At 37.1% G+C, this 25234-nt stretch overlaps 5 protein-coding genes across 7 annotated transcripts; 2 read left to right on the top strand and 3 right to left on the bottom strand.

Moving 5' to 3' along the window:
• Positions 1 to 613: 613 nt before the first annotated feature.
• Positions 614 to 2397, bottom strand: LOC135133309 (uncharacterized). Its single transcript, XM_064061668.1, has 3 exons — positions 2308 to 2397; positions 2111 to 2256; positions 614 to 2061 (listed from the first exon to the last, which is right to left on the bottom strand). The coding sequence occupies exons 1-3, from the start codon at positions 2362 to 2364 to the stop codon at positions 699 to 701; spliced, it is 1566 nt and encodes a 521-aa protein (XP_063917738.1). The 5' UTR covers positions 2365 to 2397; the 3' UTR covers positions 614 to 698.
• Positions 2342 to 20165, top strand: LOC135133308 (carotenoid isomerooxygenase). Of its 3 annotated transcripts, XM_064061666.1 has the most exons (12): positions 17274 to 17810; positions 17875 to 17985; positions 18040 to 18077; positions 18124 to 18323; positions 18368 to 18514; positions 18564 to 18853; positions 18901 to 18996; positions 19047 to 19171; positions 19221 to 19397; positions 19443 to 19659; positions 19705 to 19865; positions 19909 to 20165. In XM_064061666.1, exons 3-12 carry the CDS (start codon positions 18045 to 18047, stop codon positions 20086 to 20088), a joined length of 1626 nt encoding a protein of 541 aa, XP_063917736.1. In that variant the 5' UTR covers positions 17274 to 17810; positions 17875 to 17985; positions 18040 to 18044; the 3' UTR covers positions 20089 to 20165. The 3 variants fall into 3 exon arrangements, with proteins under 3 accessions (XP_063917734.1, XP_063917736.1, XP_063917735.1); XM_064061664.1 differs by lacking the exons at positions 17274 to 17810; positions 17875 to 17985 and adding an exon at positions 2342 to 2423; XM_064061665.1 differs by having other exon boundaries at positions 17875 to 18077.
• Positions 6484 to 9108, bottom strand: LOC135132930 (uncharacterized). Its single transcript, XM_064061152.1, has 10 exons — positions 8934 to 9108; positions 8727 to 8886; positions 8437 to 8680; positions 8167 to 8380; positions 7974 to 8120; positions 7497 to 7826; positions 7291 to 7450; positions 6995 to 7238; positions 6736 to 6949; positions 6484 to 6690 (listed from the first exon to the last, which is right to left on the bottom strand). Exons 1-10 carry the CDS (start codon positions 9070 to 9072, stop codon positions 6542 to 6544), a joined length of 2001 nt encoding a protein of 666 aa, XP_063917222.1. The 5' UTR covers positions 9073 to 9108; the 3' UTR covers positions 6484 to 6541.
• Positions 15238 to 17275, bottom strand: LOC135133310 (uncharacterized). The gene is made up of 3 exons (XM_064061669.1): positions 17174 to 17275; positions 16976 to 17127; positions 15238 to 16922 (listed from the first exon to the last, which is right to left on the bottom strand). Exons 1-3 carry the CDS (start codon positions 17222 to 17224, stop codon positions 15566 to 15568), a joined length of 1560 nt encoding a protein of 519 aa, XP_063917739.1. The 5' UTR covers positions 17225 to 17275; the 3' UTR covers positions 15238 to 15565.
• An 87-nt stretch (positions 20166 to 20252) lies between the features above and the next one.
• LOC135131803 (sialin-like) lies at positions 20253 to 22103 on the top strand. Its single transcript, XM_064059654.1, has 6 exons — positions 20253 to 20478; positions 20527 to 20693; positions 20728 to 21271; positions 21318 to 21620; positions 21668 to 21909; positions 21957 to 22103. Exons 1-6 carry the CDS (start codon positions 20373 to 20375, stop codon positions 22101 to 22103), a joined length of 1509 nt encoding a protein of 502 aa, XP_063915724.1. The 5' UTR covers positions 20253 to 20372.
• Positions 22104 to 25234: the final 3131 nt, after the last annotated feature.

Raw genomic sequence — 25234 nt, 5'->3', positions numbered from 1 at the left:
ACTAATGTTTTTGGAAAGTAGTATCTGTGCGCTCTACACTTACCTGTTCTCTAACACGGTTGTAATTTTTGTTGAGTCTGTGGTTTAAAACTGGATTTTAAAAGCTGTTCTTCATTTACCACGTAACTATTCCTAAATGGTATAAACAAGTAGACTGGGGAAACTGAACTTGTAGAAGTAAAAGAAACTATATTAAAATAAATATTGCTTCATTCATTATCAATTTACGTGCAATTTTCATTTATGCAGAAACATCTTTTGTAAAAAGGACTAAGGGTTGTTTACAAATTTACACTACACAAAACTGGATATATTTATATTCTTACGCTCTTAAACTTTCATCAGCTTTTAGTGTATCCAAAAGATCGAACCTCTCCTGATGCTCGTCGACTTTTTGTTTCATCATATTCAAAACTCTTTTAAGTCTTTAGTATATATCAATACATACTGTGTTCAGACGCGTACAGAAGGATAAGCAGCCAGTAATGCGTTGCTTTAAAATTTATGCCCGTGTAATAATTGACATTCAAACACTTATTCGTTTATTTATTTTTCCACCAGGTGGTAACTGTAATAATTTTTAATTCCCCAAAATCTGAAAAAAAGGCAGCAATTCAGAAAATAACTCTTTATTAAAATGGTCACCAGACCATATTCAATACAAAACTGGGTACAAATACCCCATAAATGGCACATTTTCATGGATAAAGTTTCTCTTCAAACGTGAGAATTTTCCTGCACTTTTCCGGCATATTCAACATTCTCACAACCCACGCCAACTGTCTAAAATTTCTGATTTTATAAAAGTCGACCAGATGCTTCCGGGTTGCATTTCTGGCCAACTCAATCAACAGGGGAACCTGCGGTAACCTCTTCACTTTCCTTTCAAACTTATCACTCACGTTCAAAAAAATCTCCTTTAGTTGAGGATGGCTGAAGTGATCCAGTACTAGATGCAAATAATTGGAGTCGTACTGGTCGTTGTTCACTAAAAACTCCTCCATCGTCATTTTAACATCACAAATCAGCTGCGGCAGAAGTTGTTTGCGCTTTTTTCTCATATAGGAGTTACCAACATTCAACAGACTCATCTGTTTAAAAAGTGGACAGTAACCGTACTTGACGTAGACAACACCGAGATCGTAATAGTTAATTCGGAGACCTTGCTTCAAGAGCTGCGACACTACATCCATTAGTATTTTAATCTGGGTTTCACTCAACTTAGGCAACTGCTTAAAAAAATCACCGACTGTGTATTTGTAACCGGGATTTCTGCTGTCGTTATTTATACTCTTGACCATACAAGAGCATAAATGACTCCTGACAAGGAGGGACAAGTTCTCGATCGCCGTAGCATTTTCCTCTGGTGAATTTGTGTCGCGCTTCAAGAATTCACCAAACACCAGAAGCGGATCATCGTGCAAAATCAAATCTATCAACGCACATTCAAACTGTTCTATAAAGAGCTGCAAATAATGTGACTTCAAGCGCGGAATTTTGCAGACGAGATGGTCAAACTCCTCTTTCTTGTACAAAATTTGAGACACCTTTTGTAATAGCGTGTCACTAAAGGCAGTCTGAGAAGTCATAGCTTCCATTAGAACATTTAAATGCACGGGAATTTTGTAGTCGTCGAAGATATAGTCTGACAAGATGTCTTGTATTTCTAAAGGAATGCGCGTTAATTGTGCATTGGCCGCTAATACGATTGACGTTGCATCAACTCCGTAGTACAAAAGCATACAGACACCCTCAACCCAGTTTTTTTTACAAGCAACCAATAAAGGCGTCTGTCCTGTGTCACTACCCAGGTTCATATCGACACCCTTGTTGAGCAAAAGTCTACAAGCTTGCAAACACCTATTTGACACCGCATGCAATAAGGGCGAACGTCGCCTGATATCTACAACATTGACATCGGCACCCTCTTCAATTAGTTTAATTGCTAGAGGTTCCGCGCGTGTTCGCAAAGCCAACGACAGAGGCGTCTCTTGGAGGTTCCAGTCCTCGACGTCGATCGGTGCGCCCTCTGTGTTTAATAACACGTCAAGGATTCCTAACCTATAAAAACAACTTCAAATAAAACTTTTTTGTGTGAAGTAATTTGTACCTTTGGCGTTGAACCGCGTAATGTATTAAAGTTCTTCCTGCGGCGTCCCTCAAACGGATTCCTCCACTTTCAGCTAGTGTACGTCTTAACTTAGCTGGTTTGTTGTTGTCAACAGCAGAGGCCAATTGGGACTTGAGACTCTTAAACTAAAAAGTAGGTTTTAGCTTGACTTACAACAACTTATTCTGGATCCGTACAGAGGTGGAAATTGGATAATAACACCACAAACCCCCGATGTCGTCGTCACCATCCATTAGTAAGATTTATATGATTCAACTCTGGACTCAAGATTGTTTACTTTGGTTCGTTCGAGGTTCGTAAACGTGATTTTGTTCCCTTCCAGCATACATAGGCAACCAACTATACTTGACTTTTGAGTGTAGGAAGTGTCAAATTAAAATTTGACACGTAAATGTAGTAAAGTTTTACCATTTTGACACATTAATTTGCTAATCCACTTTCTTTTTTTGCCTCTGTTTTATAATATGTTAATATGTGATTATATAAATAGTACCTACATATACACTGTGAAAAAAAAAAAGATTAATTTTATAGTTTGCATAGGCAACCAATTATATTGCGTTGTAGTGTGGGAAGTGTTTCTGGGCTAACTAATTTTGTATGTATAAGGTCGATTTATAAACTTGTCGCTTTTAAACACATATGTGTAAAATGTTTGTAGGAAAGTATCGCTTTTGCAATTAGGCTCCGCCTCTCCCTGTGACAACCATTGAAAAATTCATCACAATTGCGCTTGGGATGGATATGGGTGGGGCTTAATATTTGGCTTGTTTTTTTCTTAATATACATTGGTTCATAACATTCTTTGGACAACACGATACTCAAAAACGTGTTCTTTATTTCTTGTAGTGTTGCAATTAAGCTCCGTCCCTTTGGCCCAAGGCGAATAAAAAAATCATCACAATTGATATAGGGCGGGTGGGCGGGGCTTATATTTTGCCTTTTTTTTCTTAATATACATGGCCATCTTTTCACAACAATAAACTTAGAACATTATGGGGCGGAGCGTAATTGCAAAATCGATATCTCCTTATACAAATTTAGCATTTTAAACATGTTCCAAATAAAAGATAAAATGTCAGCCCGCCCACCCACTCCATCGCAATTGTGCTTATTTTTTTATTCGCCGTTAACCAAGGGGGCGGAGCTTAACTGCAAAATACTCATTTCTTTACAAGAAATGAAAAACATGCTTTTGCGTCGCGTGTTGTTCAAAAAATACGACCATTAAAAAAATCATCACAATTGAGATAGGGCGGGTGGGCGGGGCTTATATTTAACCTTTTTTCTTAATAGCCGTAGTCGTTATTTCAAAACAAGAAACCTAAAACATGCTTGAAATGGTAAATTCTTGTAGATAAATATAGATCTTACAATTAAACCCCGCCCCTAGATGTGACAACGAATGAAAAATTCATCACAATTGAAATAGGGTGGGTGGGCGGGGCTACATTTATTTTGCCTTTTTTTAATATGTGTGGTCATCTCTTCACAATAAGGAACTTAAAACATGTTTAAAATAGTACATTTGTATAGGGAAACATCGATTTTGCAATTATGCTCCGCCCGCGGTCTGACAACGAATGAAAAATTCTTAACGATTGAGATCCAGATGGATGGGTGGGGATTCTCTTTTAGTTTTCTTTTTTAATTAATACATACATTTAGATTTCTTTTTATAACACGATTACATAAGAACATATGTCACATGGCAATTTTTCGTGGAAAACTAAGAATTTTGCAATTAAGCTTCGCCCTCTTGGCTCACGACGAATATAAAAGTCATCAAAATTGCGATAGGGCGGGTGGGCGGGGCTTATATTGTGCCTTTTTTTCTTAATACATATACATAGCCATCTTTTCACGACAAGAAACTTAGAATATGGTTAAAATGTTAAATTTTTACAAGGAAATATGGATTTTGTGATTATGGGGCGGAGCGTAATTGCAAAATCGATATTTCCTTATACAAATTTTCCATTTTAAACATGTTCTAAATAAAAGATAGAATGTCAGCCCGCCCACCCGCCCTATTGCAATTGTGATTATTTTTTTATTTGCCGTGAACTAAGGGGGCGGAGCTTAACTGCAAAATACTTATTTCTTTACAAGAAATTAAAAACATGCTTTTGAGTAGCGTGTTGGTCAAAAAATACGACCATTAAAAAAATCATTACAATTGAGATAGGGCGGGTGGGCGGAGCTTATATTTTGCCTTTTTTCTTAATATACGTAGTCGTTGTTTCAGAACAAGAAACCTAAAACATGCTTAAAATGGTAAATTCTTGTAGATAAATATGAATCTTGTAATTAAGCCACGCCCCTAGATGTGGCAACGAATGAAAAATTCATCACAATTGAAATAGGGTGGGTGGGCAGGGCTACATTTATTTTGCCTTTTTTTAATATGTGTAGTCATCTTTTCACAATAAGGAACTTAAAACATGTTTAAAATAGTACATTTGTATACGGAAACATCGATTTTGCAATTATGCTCCGCCCCGCGTTCTGACAACAAATGAAAAATTCTCCACGATTGAGATCGAGACGGTTGGGTGGGGCTTCTCTTTTGGTTTTCTTTTTTAATTAAAACATTTAGTTTTCTTTTTATAACACGATTACATAAGAACATATTTCACATGGCAATTTTTCGTGGAAAACTAAGGATTTTGCAATTAAGCTTCGCCCTCTTGGCTCACGACGAATATAAAAGTCATCACAATTGCGATAGGGCGGGTGGGCGGGGCTTATATTGTGCCTTTTTTTCTTAATATACATAGCCATCTTTTCACGACAAGAAACCTATAATATGGTTAAAATGTTAAATTTTTGCAAGGAAATATGAATTTTGTAATTATGGGGCGGAGCGTAATTGCAAAATCAATATTTCCTTATACAAATTTTCCATTTTAAACATGTTCTAAATAAAAGATAGAATGTCAACCCGCCCACCCACCCTATCGCAATTGTGATTATTTTTTTATTCGCCGTGAACTAAGGGGGTGGAGCTTAACTGCAAAATACTTATTTCTTTACAAGAAATTAAAAACATGTTTTTGAGTATCGTGTAATTCACAAAATATACCTAACCATTAAAAAAATCATCACAATTGAGATAGGGCGGGTGGGCGGGGCTTATATTTTGCCTTTTTTTTCTTAATATACATAGCCATCTTTTCACGACAAGAAACTTATAATATGGTTAAATTTTTGCAAGGAAATATGAATTTTGTAATTATGGGGCGGAGCGTAATTGCAAAATCAATAAACAGTACAATAAAAAGTTTCATGTTGTGAAAAGAAGTGTACACATATTAAAACAAAAAGACAAAATGTTAGCCCGCCCACCCACCCTACCGCAATTGTGATGATTTCTTTTTTTTACTCGTGAACCTAGGGGGTAGAGCTTAACTGCAAAATACTTATTTTTTCACAAGAGATTAAAAACATGTTTTTGAGTATTGTGTTGTTCAAAAAATATGTACTGCGTGTATTAAAGAAAAAAAAAAGGCAAAAAATAGATCCCCCCACCCACCCCTTCTCAATTGTGACGATTCTTTTATCCTTAGAAACCTAAAACATATTTAACTTGGTAAATTTTTTTAAGGAAATATGGATTTGGTATTTAGGCTCCGCCCCAAGTCTGCCAACGAATGAAAACTTCATTACTATTTAGATCAGGGCAAGTATAGGTGGGGCTTAATGTTTGGCTTTAAGTTTTTTTAACAGATTTACATAGTATGTTTTGAATGACACGATACTTAAAAACATGTTTTTAATTTCCCGTAGAGAAATAATTTGCAGTTAACCTCCGCCCTCTCGGCTCACGACGAATAAAAAAGATCATCACAATAGAGATAGGGTGGGTGGGCGGGGCTTATATTTTGCCGTTTTTCTTATTAGACGTTGTCGTCTTTTCAGAACAAGAAACTTAAAACTTGTTTAAAATAGTAAATTCTTGTGGACAAATATATATCTTTCAATTAAGTCCCGCCCCTCGACCCGACAACGAATGAAAAATTCATCACATTTGAGAATTGGGATCGGGGCGGGTATGGGTGGGGTCTAATCTTTGCCTTTATTTTTTTCTTAATATACAAAATAGTCTTTGAATAACACTATACTCAAAAACATGTTTTTAATTTCTCGTAGAGAAATAAGGATTTTGCAGTTATGCTCCACCCTCTTGGCTCACGACGAATAAAAAAAATCATCACAATTGAGATGGGGTGGGTGGGCGGGGCTTATATTTTCCACTTTTTTCCTAATATGTGCAGACTTATTTCGACAACAAGAAACTTAAAACATGTCTAAAATGGTAAACGTCAACTGCAAGTTTATAAATCCCACTATAACATCAACAACACTTTATTTGAGTATGGAATAATCACCTAACAGCTTGTAACATACTTAATCTACATCCAGTTTCTTGAAACTCCCGTAGTACCCCAAAATGTCATCATTGCTGAGCTTCTCGGGACGCAGTCTTTCATCGACCCTCATTGCGTCCAACTTGTCAAACCTGTCTTGGTGCTCAGCGAGCTTCGCCTTCAACATTTCTAAAACGCCAATTTACTTCAAGTATAGTTTTTCTCAAATCCTACCGTTCATTTCTTCCAAACTAGGTCCTTCGCCCCCGTAATCTTTCGGAAGCACCTTTTTCGGAAACAACCTCTTCACAGCGGAATCATCCGGACAAAACTCCACCCTCTCAAACAGCTTAGGCGGCAAAACTGCTTTTAAAATCGTCGCAATAACGGAAAAGAAGCTGGGGCAGTTCATGATGATGAGTTTCTTCATCCGAATCGCGTAGACTTTCTACAAAACTAGAAATCAGAGGCTTTCCAGTAGTTCGAGACTCACCTTATAAACGGCGAAAAATTTTGACATGTACATCGGAGTGAGTTTCTTCACGTCGTTGAGGGCGAAGGAGTCCACGTCGAAAATGAGGATTTCGTCGATCATGAAGTCTTCGGATAGTCGGAGTTCGTACACGTCGTACCAGAGGTTGGTGAGTTCGAAGGGGTGCATGGAACTGGGAGACTTACCTTTGGCTAGGTAAACACGGGTGACCCCATCGACCAGAGTCGGGAAAATCGCCATGTACCTACCATGTAAGTCACAGTTGTGTAGGGTAGTTTTAAACGATTAGGACTTACATTTGGTCGAAGACTCGTCGGATTAAGTCGGACTTGGGGTTGCTCTCTGCGAAGAAATCGGGAATTAGGGCCCGGATGGTGTAGTACATGTCGATCTTCTCTTTAGTTTTTTCCAGACTGAATTTGTTTAAGCTGAGGAAGTTTTTGATTTTGACGTCCTCTGAAAACTATAGTTTTAGTGGTAGAAAGTTTGGGGGAGGGTTTACCCATTAGTTCGGGGAGGTGAGGCTGCGTTTTCATCCACTCTTTGATAATGGTGACGTCATCGTCCACACTTTCTTCGGTTCTTCCAAACGATTCGTAGAAGTTTTTTTTCGCTTCGTCAGTTATCTTCAAGCTGAACATGGTTAAAGTTAGAGAGTTGAGAGCATGTGTGATGCCAAACGCGGCGTACTTAATTTTATATGTAAATTTATACTTCATCCTGTTATACAAGTTTTTCTTTAAGAAATAATAAATCGTAATCTTGTCTGTTTTAATGGTGTGGTCAAGGTTAAAATAATTTTTAGTACTGATTAAAATGCCGAAGGCTGTAAGAGGTCAGACAAAAGCAGAAAATGCAACTTGTTGCACCGTAGGTTTATTAACCAAAAATAAATGCGCAAAATACACATCAACCACTAAATCGATCTACTCGTAAATTTGGCACAGTTCTTCCCTATGTGGGTCCTTTCAGCAAAATTAGTCCACACTGATTTGCCTGAAACTCCCATAGTATCCCAAAACTTCGTCGTTGTTCAGCTTCTCCGGGCGAAGTTTTTCATCAACTCTCAGCGTATCTAGCTTGTCAAACCGCTCTTGGTACTCGGAAAGCTTCATTTTCAACTTTTCTAAAAAGTGTATTAATTTATCGTGCGTTGTTTCAGACAATCGTACCATTCATCTCTTCCAGTGAGGGTCCTTCGCCTCCATAGTCCTTCGGTAGTACTTCTTTCGGCAATAACTTCTTCAAAGCGGAATCGTCTGGACAGAACTCCACCCTGTCAAAAAGTTTAGCTGGAAGAACAGTTTTTATGACAGTACCAACAACCGAAAAGAAAGTGGGACAATTAATGCAAATCATCTTCTTCATCCGAATCGAATACACTTTCTGGAAAAAACAAAAATCACTTGTGTTGAGTCTACGGCTTCGGGTTTAGTCGTCACCTTGTAAATATTGAAAAACTTGGAGAGAAAAATCGGGGTGAGCTTTTTGGTGTCGTTCACAGTGAAAGTGCTCACGTCAAAAACGAGAATGTCGTCGACCATGAAGTCTTCGTACAGTCTCACTTCGTAAACGTCGTACCAAAGACTTGTCAACTCTGGTGGGTTCGTGGAACCCATGTGCTTTCCCTTTGCTAAATAAACCCGACTGTGGTCGTCTACAGGAACCGGGAACACCGCCAGGTACCTTGAAAAACAAAAGTCAGCGACGCCGCAACACAACACAGACTTACATTTCACGAAACACTCGTTGTATAAGCTCAGATTTGGGGTTACTCTCTTGGAAAAATTCCGGAATTATGGAACGAATGGTGTAGTACATGTCAATCTTCTCTTTCGTTTTCTCCAAGCTGAATTTATTTAAGTTGAGGAAGTTTTTGATTTTGACGTTCTCTGAAAACTATTAGTTTTAGTGGTAGAAAATTTGGGGGATGAATTACCGATTAATTCTGGAAGGTGCGGCTGCGATTTCATCCACTCTTTGATTGTGTTGACGTCATCGTCCACCCTTTCCTCGGTTCGTCCGAATGATTCGTAAAAGTTCTTTTTTGCTCTTTCGGTAATGTTCGAGCTGTACATGATTCAGTTCTGACGTCAAAATCACTTGTGACGGCAAACGCTAGTCACTTGTTTTTATATTTATATATCATCCTGTAATACGGGTTTTATTGTAATAAACAATAAATCTTACTCTTTGCTCGTTTAATGATGCGATCGAGGTTAAAATAAACGTACTTGTTAATTAAAAATACCCAAGGCTGTAAAACGAAAGCTGAAAATGGATGGACATATCGTGAGCTTTTATGCACGCGAGAGCAGGATTAACCCAGATAAGCTAATTTCAGTTCAGTATTTAAAATTAATGAATTTGAAAATTTGCCATTATCAAAACTGTCGATCGAAAAATTTTGACTTCCACTAGGCCATGCATAGTCGTGCAGTTGGCATTATTGGTTTAGAAATAAAGGGTACAAAAGTAAGATATATATTTAGTCACTCTTAGTCTTAACACTAAAAAGAAAAATTACGACGGTTCTAAAACCGTCTGCAATAAAGTCGATCAGTTCCCCGCTTTTAAACTGCCTATAAAGTTTTATGTTAAATTAACTATGTTAATGCAAAGACTGTAAATTTTATTATTATTATTATTATAACCTGTACGGCATACGGAGATATCAAAATTTTTTAAACGTCTTTAATGTAGATCAAAATACGCATAAATGGGTCATTTTTCCATTTCGGGTGAGATGTCTCGTTTGGTCCCTGTACCCTTGAGACAAATGACAGGTTAATTCAAATTATGTTTGTCTGTTAATCGGGTCAAACTCCCCTATATGGAACTGTTTGTCTACGAAACTGGAATGAATAATTAGATTAATAAAACTATTACAAAGCGCGACAAAGAAAACTTCGAGAAAGGCGCTCAAATTTTCCCTATTTAGGTTTTTCCGATTCTTCGTTTTCGAAGTTTGCTGTTGCTTGTCGGCGTTCTGTAATAGTTCTATTGCTGCGTTTTTTTTTTGCTTTATTCGAGTTTTTCAGGTTTTTGTAAACAAGCAAACTTTGTTGGAATGTCAAAGATCAAAAAATAGTAATAATTATAGTGATGTCTGATGTCTGTTTAACCTTGCACATGTTTTATTGTACAATAAAAGCATTATTAGTTTATGCGTAATAATGCAGCATGATTACTATTATTATATGTATCAAAGAGCAACCTCATTGGTAATTTATACTAACCTATTAAATTACTTCAAAAACTACACAGGAAAAATAACACCTTTTTTTTTAATTCGTAAACTTTTCCGGAGAAATCAAATTCCGCTTAGATTTTTGTCCAGAAGAATGTATAATTGGTTGCATATACTTCGGTGATCCTTAATTATAAATTTTAAACAACTTTTTAAAAAGTGGAATGTTCTACATTTTCTTGTCGATTCTTTCGATCGTTGAAATATCGAGATTTTTAGAAATTCTTAAAAATTCGCATTTCATACAGATTCTTTCGAAAATGCTGCTCCGTCACCATCAACACTCTATATTTTTGGAATCAGCATGTCGAGATCTACGTCCATGAATTTTTTCATTATTTTTAGACAACTTTAAAACAGTGAAATTTTTCCAATGGTCCCAAATTTCGGTGAAATTTTGACATTTTCGAAACTTAACTAAATACATTTTCTTGTAGATTTCGAACTCTAGAACGCATTTCCGGCCTCGTTTCTTTGATAACTCGAACCGTTTTTCCGGAATCGACCGTTGAAATATCGAGATTTTTTTAAACCTTCAGGAATTCGCTTTTGGTACCGATTCTTTCGAAAATGCTGCTCCGTCACCACCAACAGTCTAAATTTTTGGAATCGGCATGTCGAGATCTACGTCCCTGAATTTTTTCATAATTTTTAGACAACTTTTTAAAAAGTGAAATTTTTCCAATGGTCCCCCCTTCTTCAAATTTCGGTGAAATTTGGACATTTTCGAAACTTAACTAAATACATTTTCTTTTAGATTTCGAGCTCTAGAACTCACTTTCGGCCTCGTTTCTTTGATAACTCGAACCGTTTTTCCGGAATCGACCGTTGAAATATCGAGATTTTTTTAAATCTTCAGAAATTCGCTTTTCGTATCGATTCTTTCGAAAATGCTGCTCCGTCACCATCAACAGTCTATATTTTTGAAATCAGCATGTCGAGATCTACGTCCCTGAATTTTTTCATAATTTTTAGACAACTTTTTAAAAAGTGAAAATTTTCCAATGGTCCCCCCTTCTTCAAATTTCGGTGAATTTTTGACACTTTCGAAACTTAACTAAATACAATTTCTTGTAGATTTCGAGCTCTAGAACTCACTTCCGGCCTCGTTTTTTTGATAACTCGAACCGTTTTTCCGGAATCGACTGTTGAAATATCGAGATTTTTAGAAATTCTCAAAAATTCGCATTTCGTACCGATTCTTTCGAAAATGCTGCTCGGTCATCATCAACAATTTATATTTTTGGAATCAGCATGTCGAGATCTACGTCCCTGAATTTTTTCACAATTTTTAGACAACTTTTTTAAAAGTGAAAATTTTCCAATGGTCCCCCCTTCTTCAATTTTCGGTGAAATTTTGACATTTTCGAAACTTAACTAAATACATTTTCTTGTAGATTTCGAGCTCTAGAACTCACTTCCGGCCTCGTTTCTTCGATAACTCGAACCGTTTTTCCGGAATCGACCGTTGAAATATCGAGATTTTTAGAAATCTTCAAAAATTCGCACTTCGTACCGATTCTTTCGAAAATGCTGCTCCGTCACCATCAACAGTCTATATTTTTGGAATCAGCACGTCGAGATCTACGTCCCTGAATTTTTTCAGAATTTTTAGACGACTTTTTCAAAAGTGAAAATTTTCCAATGGTCCCTTCTTCAAATTTTGCCGAAATTTTGACATTTTCGAAACCTAACTGAGCACATTTTCTTGTAGATTTCGAGCTCCAGAACTCATTTCCGGCCTCGATTCTTTGATAGCTGCAACCGTTTTTCCAGAATCGACGGTTGAAATATCGAACTTTTTGAAAATTCGATAAATTAGGCATTTCGTACCGATTTTTTTGAAAATGTCGCTCCGCGACCATCAACAGTCTATATTTTTGGAATCAGCACGTCGAGATCTACGTCCCTGAATTTTTTCAGAATTTTAAGACGACTTTTTCAAAAGTGAAAATTTTCCAATGGTCCCCCCTTCTTCAAATTTCGCCGAAATTTTGACATTTTCGAAACCTAACTGAGTACATTTTCTTGTAGATTTCTTGCTCTAGTACTCACTTCCGGCCTCGATTCTTTGATAGCTGCAATCGTTTTTCCAGAATCGACGGTTGAAATATCGAAATTTTTGAAGATTCGATAAATTAGGCATTTCGTACCGATTTTTTTGAAAATGTCGCTCCGTCACCATCAACAGTCTATATTTTTGGAATCAGCACGTCGAGATTTACGTCCCTGAATTTTTTCAGAATTTTTAGATGACTTTTTCAAAAGTGAAAATTTTCCAATGGTCCCCCCTTCTTCAAATTTTGCCGAAATTTTGACATTTTCGAAACCTAACTGAGCACATTTTCTTGTAGATTTCGAGCTCCAGAACTCATTTCCGGCCTCGATTCTTTGATAGCTGCAACCGTTTTTCCAGAATCGACGGTTGAAATATCGAAATTTTTGAAAATTCGATAAATTATTCATTTCGTACCGATTTTTACGAAAATATCGCTTCGCGACTATCAACAGTCTATATTTTTGGAATCAGCACGTCGAGATCTTCGTCCCTGAATTTTTTCAGAATTTTTAGACGACTTTTTCAAAAGTGAAAATTTTCCAATGGTCCCCCCTTCTTCAAATTTTGCCGAAATTTTGACATTTTCGAAACCTAACTGAGCACATTTTCTTGTAGATTTCTAGCTCTAGTACTCACTTCCGGCCTCGATTCTTTGATAGCTGCAAACGTTTTTCCAGAATCACGGTTGAAATATCGAAATTTTTGAAAATTCGATAAATTAGGCATCTCGTACCGATTTTTTTGAAAATGCCGCTCCGCGACCATCAACAGTCTATATTTTTGGAATCAGCACGTCGAAATCTACGTCCCTGAATTTTTTCAGAATTTTTGAACGACTTTTTCAAAAGTGAAAATTTTCCAATGGTCCCCCCTTCTTCAAATTTCGCCGAAATTTTGACATTTTCGAAACCTAACTGAGTACATTTTCTTGTAGATTTCTAGCTCTAGTACTCACTTCCGGCCTCGATTCTTTGATAGCTGCAACCGTTTTTCCAGAATCGACGGTTGAAATATCGAAATTTTTGAAAATTCGTTAAATTAGGCATTTCGTACCGATTTTTTCGAAAATGTCGCTCCGCGACCATCAACAGTCCATATTTTTGGAATCAGCACGTCGAGATCTACGTCCCTGAATTTTTTCAGAATTTTTAAACGACTTTTTCAAAAGTGAAAATTTTCTAATGGTCCCCCCTTCTTCAAATTTCGCCGAAATTTTGACATTTTCGAAACCTAACTGACCACATTTTCTTGTAGATTTCGAGCTCCAGAACTCATTTCCGGCCTCGATTCTTTGATAGCTGCAACCGTTTTTCCAGAATCGACGGTTGAAATATCGAAATTTTTGAAAATTCGATAAATTATTCATTTCGTACCGATTTTTACGAAAATATCGCTTCGCGACTATCAACAGTCTATATTTTTGGAATCAGCACGTCGAGATTTACGTCCCTGAATTTTTTCAGAATTTTTAGACGACTTTTTTAAAAGTGAAAATTTTCAATGGTCCCCCCTTCTTCAAATTTCGCCGAAATTTTGACATTTTCGAAACCTAACTGAGTACATTTTCTTGTAGATTTCTAGCTCTAGTACTCACTTCCGGCCTCGATTCTTTGATAGCTGCAACCGTTTTTCCAGAATCGACGGTTGAAATATCGAAATTTTTGAAAATTCGATAAATTAGGCATTTCGTACCGATTTTTTCGAAAATGTCGCTTCGCGACCATCAACAGTCTACATTTTTGGAATCAGCACGTCGACATCTACCTCCCTGAATTTTTTCAGAATTTTTAGACGACTTTTTCAAAAGTGAAAATTTTCCAATGGTCCCCCCTTCTTCAAATTTCGGCCAAATTTTGACACTTACGAAACCTAACTGAGCACATTTTCTTGTAGATTTCGAGCTCGAGAACTCACTTCCGGCCTCGATTCTTTGATAGCTGCAACCGTTTTTCCAGAATCGACGGTTGAAATATCGAAATTTTTGAAAATTCAATAAATTAGGCATTTCGTACCGATTTTTTCGAAAATGTCGCTTCGCGACCATCAACGGGCTATATTTTTGAAATCAGGACGTCGAGATCTACGTCCTTGAATTTTTTCAGAATTTTTAGACACTTTTTTAAAAGTGAAAATTTTCCAATGGTCCCCCCTTCTTCAAATTTCGGCCAAATTTTGACATTTTCGAAACCTAACTGACCACATTTTCTTGTAGATTTCTAGCTCTAGTACTCACTTCCGGCCTCGATTCTTTGATAGCTGCAAACGTTTTTCCAGAATCGACGGTTGAAATATCGAAATTTTTGAAAATTCGATAAATTAGGCATTTCGAATTTTTTCATAATTTTTAGACAACTTTTTAAAAAGTGAAATTTTTCCAGTGGTCCCCCCTTCTTCAAATTTCGGTGAAATTTTGACATTTTCTAAAGTTAACTAAATACATTTTCTTGGAGATTTCGAGCTCTAGAACTCACTTTCGGCCTCATTTCTTTGGTAACTCGAACCGTTTTTCCGAAATCGGCCGTTGAAATATCGAGATTGTTTTAAATCTTCAGAAATTCGCTTTTTGTACCGATTCTTTCGAAAATGCTGCTCCGTCACCATCAACAGTCTATATTTTTGGCATCAGCATGTCGAGATGTACGTCCCTGAATTTTTTCATAATTTTTAGACAACTTTTTAAAAAGTGAAATTTTTCCAATGGTACCCCCTTCTTCAAATTTCGGTGAAATTTTGAAATTTCCGAAACTTAACTAAATACATTTTCTTGTAGATTTCGAACTCTAGAACCCACTTCCGGCCTCGTTTTTTTGATAACTCGAACCGTTTTTCCGGAATCGACCGTCGAAATATCGAAATTTTTAGAAATCTTCAAAAATTCGCATTTCGTATCGATTCTTTCGAAAATGCTGCTCCGTCACCATCAACAGTCTATATTTTTGGAATCAGCATGTCGAGATCTACGTCCCTGAATTTTTTCATAATTTTTAGACAACTTTTTAAAAAGTGAAATTTTTCCAATGGTCCCCCCTTCTTCAAATTTCGGTGAAATTTTGACATTTTCGAAACTTAACTAAATACATTTTCTTGTAGATTTCGAGCTCTTGAACTCACTTCCGGCCTCGTTTCTTTGATAACTCGAACCGTTTCTCTGGAATCGACCGCTGAATTATCGAGATTTCAAATTTAAATCACTAAAAAATTATTGTAAGTTTAACAAAATTAATACTTTTTATTTGAACACAAAAACATTTTAGTTCAGCATTCAACTATACAATTTCTTTTCGAAAGTCAGAATTGTTACAATTTCTTTACAAATCGGAAGCGTCTCTAGAACTTCACTAAACGTCTTAAAGTTTTCCACTTTATAGAAGTCGATAATATGCTGTCGAGCCACATTCCTCGCCAACTCTACCAATAGAGGCACCTGTGGCAACTTCTCCACTTTCTCTTCACATTTCAGCCTATTGTATTTCATTCCGTATTCTTTGACTCGCTGGTCACAAAACTGTTCCAAAGCGAATTCCAAAGACTCCAAATGCCACAAACGCGAATCCGTCAACTGCTCGATAAAATCCCTAACAGTCATTTTCACGTCGTAAATTAACTGCGCTATCAACACTTTTTGTTGGTGTAATCCTGTCTTCGTAAGCTCTGGATCCATAATCATGTATTTGAACAAAGGGCAAAACCCGAAGTAGAGATACACCACACCGGCGTCCAGTTGATTAAAGCGAACACCCTGTAGAACCAACTGTGTCACTAGATCCAGCAATCGACTGTTATCTTTCATTGTCGACAAATGAGCAACGTAATCACCAACAGTTGCATATTCCACTAGTCCACCCTTCAGTCTATACTTATTTATGTATTTCACGACGTAAACACAATAGTCGCTGTTTACTAAAGCACTAAAATTGTTTACAGATCTAACATCGTTCGAGCTAAACATCTGAAACGTGGGGTAGTTCTTCAGTATGTACTTTACGACATGGCCGAACCTTTCCATTAACAACGTCAAACAAAACGACTCCATTATTTCAACTTCGTACATAAGAAGTTCCTCGTATTCGTCATCTAAGTACCAAACGTCAGAAATATAATCCGCGATTCTTTCCAAAAGAGAAGTCCTCATCCTAGCCAATGTCTTCAAACGCATGTCGTACTTGTCACCGTCAAAAATGTAATCGAAAAGAACTTCTTGTATTTCTTGACGTGCTACATCAAACGGTGTGACTTTTCCTCTTTCTGGTTTGAGTACTTCAACCCCGTAAAACAAAAGAAGGTGAATAGCGTCCACCCGATTCATCTGACAAGCGCTCGTCAACAGATCATTTTTTTCCTCTGCGCAGTTAACATCCGCCCCTTTCTCTAATAAAGTTTTTGCCGTTTCGAGATGGCAATTTGGCCACGCGTTTAAACAATAATACAGGGCCGAGTTGCCCGATTTATCGACCAAATTTATGTCCGCACCTCTGTGGATTAATTTGTTTGCTATATCTACTTTGTCGAATCTCATAGCGAAAAGAAGTGGTGTTTCGACACCGAAACCTGGGGTTTGTTCAGCTTCAGCGTCGATGGGGACGCCATCTGTGGCCAGGAGTACGTCAACAATGTCAGATCTGAAAGTTAACATGTGAACACGTGAGAAGAATTTTTTTGAGGCGTTCGTTACTGGTCAAAGTCGATTGCCAGATGTAGCAAAGTGCTGTTTGTGGAGTCGACATAATCGATTCCTCCTGAGGCCAACAAGGTTCTTAAGGTATTTGGGTCATTTTCAAGGACAGCGGTGGCTAGTTGTGCCTTATGATACTCGACTGGGTTGTCCTAGAACATACTGAGTAATTTACGTTAATTATGTACATTGTTTTACCGGGGTTATTTCGTAGGCTTTATTTTTGTAGTCTATCCACAACATCTTCATATAAATATCACTAAATAGATAACCGCAATGTTATTAGCAACGGTAATTGTGTTAGGCAACCAGCAATACAGCGGTGAAAAAATAAATCTATGTTACTAGAGTATAAGTGTTTCATTTATTAGTTATTACGCTCAAAGTGACGCAGAATGTGTATAATAAATGACAACATACCGTGCGTTTTGTAACATAACGCAAATAAGGCAATACAGTGACTTGTCATGACGAAAATTCGTTCATCGGATGAAATCGCTTTCGTGTTACGTCATGCAACAGGTGAATGAAAGGATGTCAAAACAGTTCTAGATCAAAGCCAACTAACGTGGAATATCAACCACGGTAAACCTGAATCCCAAGTTTGCCGACTTCTGTAGTAAAGAATGGGACAGTTAGGTAATCAAATTGCCAAAACTTGCTCATTTTACGCAGTTAGTAAAAATGCAGAAATATATTTCAATATCAGTTGTACTAATTCTGAAAAAAAAGCTGCTACTTAAGCATGGCAGGGGTTATCAAACCACTATCGCAAAAATGTTTAAACGTTAATTGTAGAAACCAAGAGAAATATCTTTCCAAGTGAGTTAGTACTGTGAGTAACAACATATATATTTTGTGTAAGAAAAAATTTTACTAATTCTATAAAATCTTTTTAGACTTAAACAACACAACATTTTGATTTGTGTTATTTATAAACACACGTTAAGTTCGCTTTCAGTTGCAACCAAAGAAAATCGATAAAGCGTAACCTCGACCTATCCAGCCACGTAATTCAATAAAACACCCCCTTACATCAGAAAATTAATTTAGTTCAACTTCAGTAGCGATGCCGTTGCCAGCTAAAAAAACCCCAAACGACGTAAGTCAAAAAATACAAAATTCTCCTCTACCTCTGTCATTTGCAGCCCAATTACTACCCTAACTGCGACGCCAACGTATGGTTGCGTTCGTGCGAGCGCGAACTCGTCGAACCCATCAAAGGTACCATCACCGGTACCATACCCCCATGGTTGCAAGGTTCGCTACTCCGTAATGGTCCCGGGAGCATCAAAGTCGGCAAGGATTTTTTCGATCATTTGTTTGACAGTTCTGCTTTACTCCACCGGTAAAACTTTGCTTTTCGTTGATTATTCTTAACTCGTAGTTAAGTTTTTGCATTGAAAACGGAGGCGTGTCGTACCAGTGTCGCTTTCTCCAATCAGAAGTGTTCAAGACGAACAAAGCAGCCAATAGGATTGTTTTAACTGAGTTTGGTACGACGGCGGTACCCGATCCTTGTCGAACGATTTTTCAAAGGTACTACTTACGTTTTTTTCGTGTTTTTGTATAATAATGTAATTTGTAGAGTGGCTGCCATTTTTAACCCGAAGAGTAAACACACGTCGGATAATTCGATGATTTCGGTTTATCCGTTCGGGGATGAAGTGTATGCGTTCGGGGAAATGCCTGTGATTCATAGGGTTAATCAGACGAGCTTGGAAACGGAAGGGAGGGTGGATGTTAGTGATTTTGTTTCTATAGTGCATCACACTTCACATCCCCATGTTGTCGCGAAATCTGTGTACAATATGGCGCTGTCGTTTTTTCCTACCGGTCCGCATCACGTCATAGTTCATTTCCCGCCGAAAACGCAAGGTACTATTAGTACTAGAAGTGTGTTTAGAAATAGCTGTGTGTTTAAGGTGTGGGGGAGTCGAGCGACATGTTTACGCAAGCCAAGATAGTTGCAGGGATTCCAGCAAAGTGGCCTCTGCATCCATCATACATGCACACGTTTGGTTAGTACCACTGTTCGTACTTATAACACGTACTATTCGCTTCATTGCAGGTGTAACAGATAACTACTTTATCTTAGTGGAGCAACCACTGGCGGTTTCTATTGGTGGTATGTTAGCCGCTAAAGTAGCAAATCGGCCTATGGCCAGCTGCTTCCGGTGGTACCAACACGAAAAAGTAGATCTTTCTTCTGACGTTGTCTCTTAACGAAACTCTATCTTTACAGACCCGGATTAACCTAATAAGTAGGAAAACGGGAAATTTGGCGTACAAATTCTGCGCCGACGCTTTTTTTTATCTCCATATTATAAACCAGTACGAAGAATCTGATCACGTGGTGCTCGACATTTGCACCTATCGCGACCCCGCCATGTTGGACTGCATGTACATCAGTGCTATGAAGGTACGCATTTATCTTCCCATCTCTTTCTAAAGGTACTTCTTCCAGAACATGCAACATAACCAACGCTATGCGGAGATGTTCCGGTCCAAACCTCTTCGTTTCGTGCTTCCACTAAAACCACCCAAAACCCATTCGAACCTTGTACGACTACCAAACACCAAAGCCGAAGCCTACTATCTCCAAGACGAGATCTTAGTTAAACCAGAAAAACTGGCAGATTTGGGCTGCGAAACTCCTCGAATCAACTACGACCAATATTTAGGTACCGCTGTGTTTGGAAACGAACAAAAATGACTTGTTGTTTTAGGGAGAAAGTATAGGTACTTTTACGCCATCAGCGCCGATGTGGATGCGCCCAACCCCGGAACTATAATCAAGGTCGATACTGTCACGAAGACTTGGAAAACGTGGTGCGAGGATAACTGCTACCCCAGCGAACCTGTCTTCGTGCCGCGTCCTAACAGCCAGGTAGGAAGATTAAGAGGTTGTGTTTTTGAACAAAGTTGTTTAGTTTGAAGATGATGGGGTTGTTTTGGCGTCGATGGTTTGGGGAGGAGATGACACCAACAGAGTTGGTCTTTTGATTCTTGACGCTGCGACGTTTGAGGAAGTAGGGAGGGCTGAGTTTGATACTCCTGGACCAGCCCCAAAGTGTCTACATGGATGGTTTTTACCAAAAGATAAAGTTTAGGGTTTGCTGTCTCGGAACATAAAATTTGTGTACTATTTCCTTGGAATTTTTTAAATAAAAACTTGCAGATATCTTTACTTTTTTTGTGTATGGAAAAGAAAAATTGGTGTAACGGGTTTAGATCGTGCTTCCCTTGCTTTCTGTCGCAGCAGTTTTTCCTGACTAGGAAATCTTCATGAGAAAAATCGAACCTTTTACTTCAGTAATAAATATCATGAGTAGTATTTTTTAACGTTGACTGATTTGACTTAACTGCTGTCATTGTGACAAACTGTTGTAGAAAAATGCAGCAGGGTATTTCCAAGCCCTCACTTCCTTTCGTACCTCGTCACTCGCGGCAGGACGACGGCTCTGATTCCCCGAGTGGCTCGAGTTCCACACAATCTAATCGTGAGTATAAATTTGTCCCGAACTTCCTTTGAAAATCAAACTTTCCAGGCTGTAACTTTCCACAACGCTATCTGGTATTTATCATGCTCGTCTTAGCCCTTGGTTTCGGCAGTGCCTTGAACAACAACCTAATGATACTGACAATATTTCAAAATGATACCGGTAAAGCTACATACGCATGCACCGTCCCTGAGAGGAACCTGAAGAACATGACAGTAAGTTCGTCCAGCCAGGCTTTAACATGTTTAGAATTCTTTTTTGGATATTTCGTTCGACTGGGACTTAAATACCGAGATCATTTATATCAGTTGTTTCTACTGGACTTTTCCTTGGAGCAACCTGGTCATGGGGTACTTCAGTGACCAGTTTGGAGGAAAGTATTTGATCATGGTAGCAATCATGGGTGCTTCCGTCAGTAGCCTATTTACGCCTTTGATTTACAAGAAGACTCGACCGAATTACCACCCGTTTTTCGCATTAAGAGCATTCAATGGTTTTTGTCAAGGGTTCTTGCTCCCGTCACTCTTCTCAATTTTGGTGTATTGGACACCCAAAAACATGCGAACCACGATTGTGTGCATTGGATTGTCGACGAGTTCCTTCGGATACATGATCAGTACATTCGTGGGTGTCACTCTCATGTGGTACTCTTACGAATGGACTTCTATTTACTACATTTTCGGGTCATTGGGAGTCATCTGGTGTGCGGTGTGGCATGTTTTCTGCTATTCCAGACCTTATCTTCACCCTTTCATTACTGCCAGAGAAAAACGCTTTCTAACGGAAGAACTAGGTGGTGAGGTACTCAGCATGGTACCATTATGACTTCACATTTTTAGAAGACCAGCTGGTTTTTACTCAAAAGGAGGTACCTTGGAGGTCTATCATACGCAGTCGGCCCTTGTGGGCTCTATTGATAAATCACGTTGGAATCATATGGTGCACTTATACTTTCGGAACACGAATGCCCGACTACGTAAACGAAGTTTTAAAAGTCAGTTACGAACTTCAAACCTACTGGGGGCTCATAATGGTTTTTTCCGTATTTGTGGCAACTATCATCTACGGTTGTTTCTCTGATTGGTTGATTGCTGAAAAACACATCAACATCACAGTGTTAAGGAAATACAGCATTGCCTTTAGTAAGTACTGCCTTTACAAACACGATTCCTTCAAGAGGATGTTACAGCTACTCTCGGTTCTGTGTTTTTTGTAATGATGTTTGTTTTTATTGCACGTTGCGACAGAGTTAAGTCAGACATAACTCTTGCAGTTGCAAATGCTTTTATAAATATACATAGTGCTAACCTGATGACAAATAATATGGAACTAGCGCCTAATTTTGCTGGGATTATTACATCACTCAGTACTATTTTTGGAACAACTGTGGGAATATCAGGAGCTTTGATTCTTCAAATTTCTACTGTCAATGTATGTTACATGAAGTACATTTAGTATGTAATAGTTTAACCTTGCAGCGTACGCTAGAAGGGTGGAATATATTTTTTGCTGTTACTGCTGTCATTCTTTTTATTGGAGGATCATCTTATGTGTATCTTGGAAGTGGACAAGTGCAGTTTTGGAACAATCTTCAAGAAAGAGACTCTGATACAGAATCAATTTAAAAATAAAACTTTAACATTGTACAGTTTATTTTTGTCACTAACTTCGTCCCCAGATCTTCCTAGGACTGACTCTTGCCACATATTTACATACATATAAAACATTATTATGGAATAATGAATGCCATATATGCACTCAGTCCCGTAAAGTTGTACAGGGCGATTGCTAACTTTTTTTTAACTTGACTTTTTTGTTTTGTCGATAATGATGTTGAATTTAAATCTTTTTTTACCAAGTGTTTACTAACGTACGGTGGTTAGGTAAGCTGAAGTGCTTTCCCTTTAGACGAAAAAAAAAATGTATTGTGCTGCTAAGCAACAAACTGAAATATTTAAGAAAAAAAAATCTGATTTTACTTACAAAAAGAACGCTACTCTAAAATCGAGGTTTTAGATGTCTAAATCAATAGATTAAGTATACGTTCGAATTTTACACTTTCTTGGGTCAAATATTTGTTCTAAAAGTGGACATATGCAATATTCTAGACTTTTTGCACATTCAGTCAGATAACCTTATGGTCTATTTTAATTTTGAAATTAAAAATGTCTGTACAAATTAGTTCGTTTAAATCTCTCAAAGATTTAATAAATTACCTATATTATTATTAATTTTTTAATAAATTATATTATGAAATTTTGCTTTTGACTTTACATAAGGCCAAGGATACTTTTAGTTACGTCAGGAGTTTTTACTTATCAGTGACTCATAAGGCAACGACTGGCTCATACGTTCAAAGAGGTAATTAATGAATGCCAAATACTCCAAAATCATTCTATTTGGTTCATCTCTGTGTTGTGCATACAAGATCATGTTAAAGTTTGACCTATTAAATCAAACTTATAATAATAACTTAAGTCATTACTTTTTAAAAATTGGGTTTATTCATTTATTATGGCAGCATAAACAGAAAAAACAAGTAGTTTCATTTATTTTATTAAATGTTAAAAAAAACGGTAACTCTAAACATAAAAGTAAAGCATTTCTGTTGGATCATAACAAAATATCACAAAATAAAACAACTTCTTAAAAAATACTTACCCTATAACCTGGGTCGAGATTTGTGTATATATTGTAGATGATGTTGAAGTAAAAAACTGTGCTAAATTCTAGCTACCCATAAATAGAGATGATAACACTTTTAATTTTTGTTCACAACTTTCAAATGAAGCATATTAGAAAAAAACTTTTGAAATGCAAAATTTAACACGTAAGAATTTTTTTTTGCACAATAAAGGAGTGGATAACCCCACTTGATAAATTTTCAGAGGTAATTTTCCCCTTTAAAAGTGTTCATTGGCACCTAGAATTTTGCACAGTTTCTTACTTTAGTATTCTCTACGATATATACTTGTACAAATCTCGACCCAGGTTGAGGTTACATTATCACAAATTTTAATCACATCACTTAAAAAAAACTAGAATTAAATCAAATATTTTTTCAATAATTTTTTTTCAAATACTATACTGCCTCTTCTGAGTACCTGAGCTGGAGGTAGCTTCATTATATATTCATTTTCTTGGATCTCCCCCTGATATTTAATGTCCGGAAACATAAAAGCATCCGGAATTTTTGGATTCCTTTTCAAAAAATCACAAAAAATAGGGTTAAGTGATAACACTTTACCAATGTAACATTTTTTCTTTTGTTTTTGAGTTGTTAATTGTATTATAATATAATCGTCTATATTTAAGTCTGGTTTAGAACGATCAGTCTTACTATTTTCAGCCTTGAGATTCAAACGAGGATTCAAATCATCAGAATAATTGGAAGAATTCAAACTTTCGGTGTCCGTGCTGTCATCATATTCGATACTACTTGGGTTGTCTAAATCAGATGAGTCACTTGATATATTATAGCGTCTTTTTTGTTTTCCAATTTGGACTGGTTTTTGAATTTGAGATGCATCTTTATGTTGAAGGCAGGTATCTGTTTCTGAGTTAACTGTACTACTTTTACATTTCTTATTTTGAATAAATTTTTTGAGACGACCCACACTGATGCGATCCTTTTCATTGTCTAACAGCCAGCAAAGTGAAGACATTTTTATAACTTTTGTTGTATTATCTAAGCGTATTCTGACTAGATCACCTTTCTCAACAAAACTATCGTCACTATCAAAACTTCTAAGGTGTATGTCTCTGTCAAATGTCTTAGATTTGTACGAAATTCTGCAAAGATCATTCAGTAAATCTTCATCTTGGTCAACTGGATCGTTTTCCAAACTTTGAAATCAGTTACGTTTCATGGCTATTTGAGAATTGTTGTAATTTTCAATGTGATCGCACCGTTTTTCACTAAACATTTCATCTTCAACTTCGCCATTGCATTCATTGTCTTTACACGGAGCCAAAAATACATAGTTGAAATCTATCACTTTTATTCCTAAATCTTCAGTGTCACGCAGACAATCCCGTAAAGCTGATTCTACGGTGCTTTGTATATCTTTATTTGAAATGTTTCCTAAGTCATCATTTTTCACAAAATCTCTCTTCATGATTGAACTTTTTTTTCCTGATTTCTCTAGGAAAAACGAATTTTTTATCCAAATCGTTTTTAATGTTGTTTATAGTTTGTAGTCTGTCACTTCAATGCAACATATCTCTTATACTAAAATTAACAATTGTGCTAAAAGTTGAGGTCATTGATCTAAGGCTTCTAAACATACTCTCACAAGTTTGAGAGCTAAATTTCCAAGGCAAGAACATATCATCAGTAAGATTACTTTTTGAAATATTTTAATTATTTTTATTAATGCGTGTCCATTGAGTTCAACGCATGTGTAGCAATTGGAAGATAAAAAGTTATCTTTTACTGTATATTGTCTTTGGTCCTTAATCCATTTTTTCCATATTCGTAGGAAAAATATGCAATACCAAATGTTATACAGGGTGCCGCATCCAAGTCTGGATATAGGGAATTAACATGGCAATTGGTTTTTATTTTATAATATCTCCCCAAATCACTTTAAAGCTATTATTGAGTGATGGCTTTGTGGAGGTCGAAGCGGGCTATCGACCAGTATTTTTTTCAAATCGTTGCATCGCGCTCATTTACTGTAAAAAGGTTTTAAAAATCGTATTTTGAAATTCGCGCCCGATCCGAGTTGTCGCGAAATGTTCCGTCGCACTGTCG

The sequence above is a fragment of the Zophobas morio genome, unplaced genomic scaffold (genome assembly GCF_036711695.1).
Source record: "Zophobas morio isolate AGI-343-1 ecotype UQ-CSIRO unplaced genomic scaffold, CSIRO_AGI_Zmor_V1 ptg000021l, whole genome shotgun sequence".
NCBI lineage: Eukaryota > Metazoa > Arthropoda > Insecta > Coleoptera > Tenebrionidae > Zophobas > Zophobas morio.
Note: the sequence above shows the minus strand (reverse complement) of the source record. Positions and strands in the feature narration are given on the sequence as shown.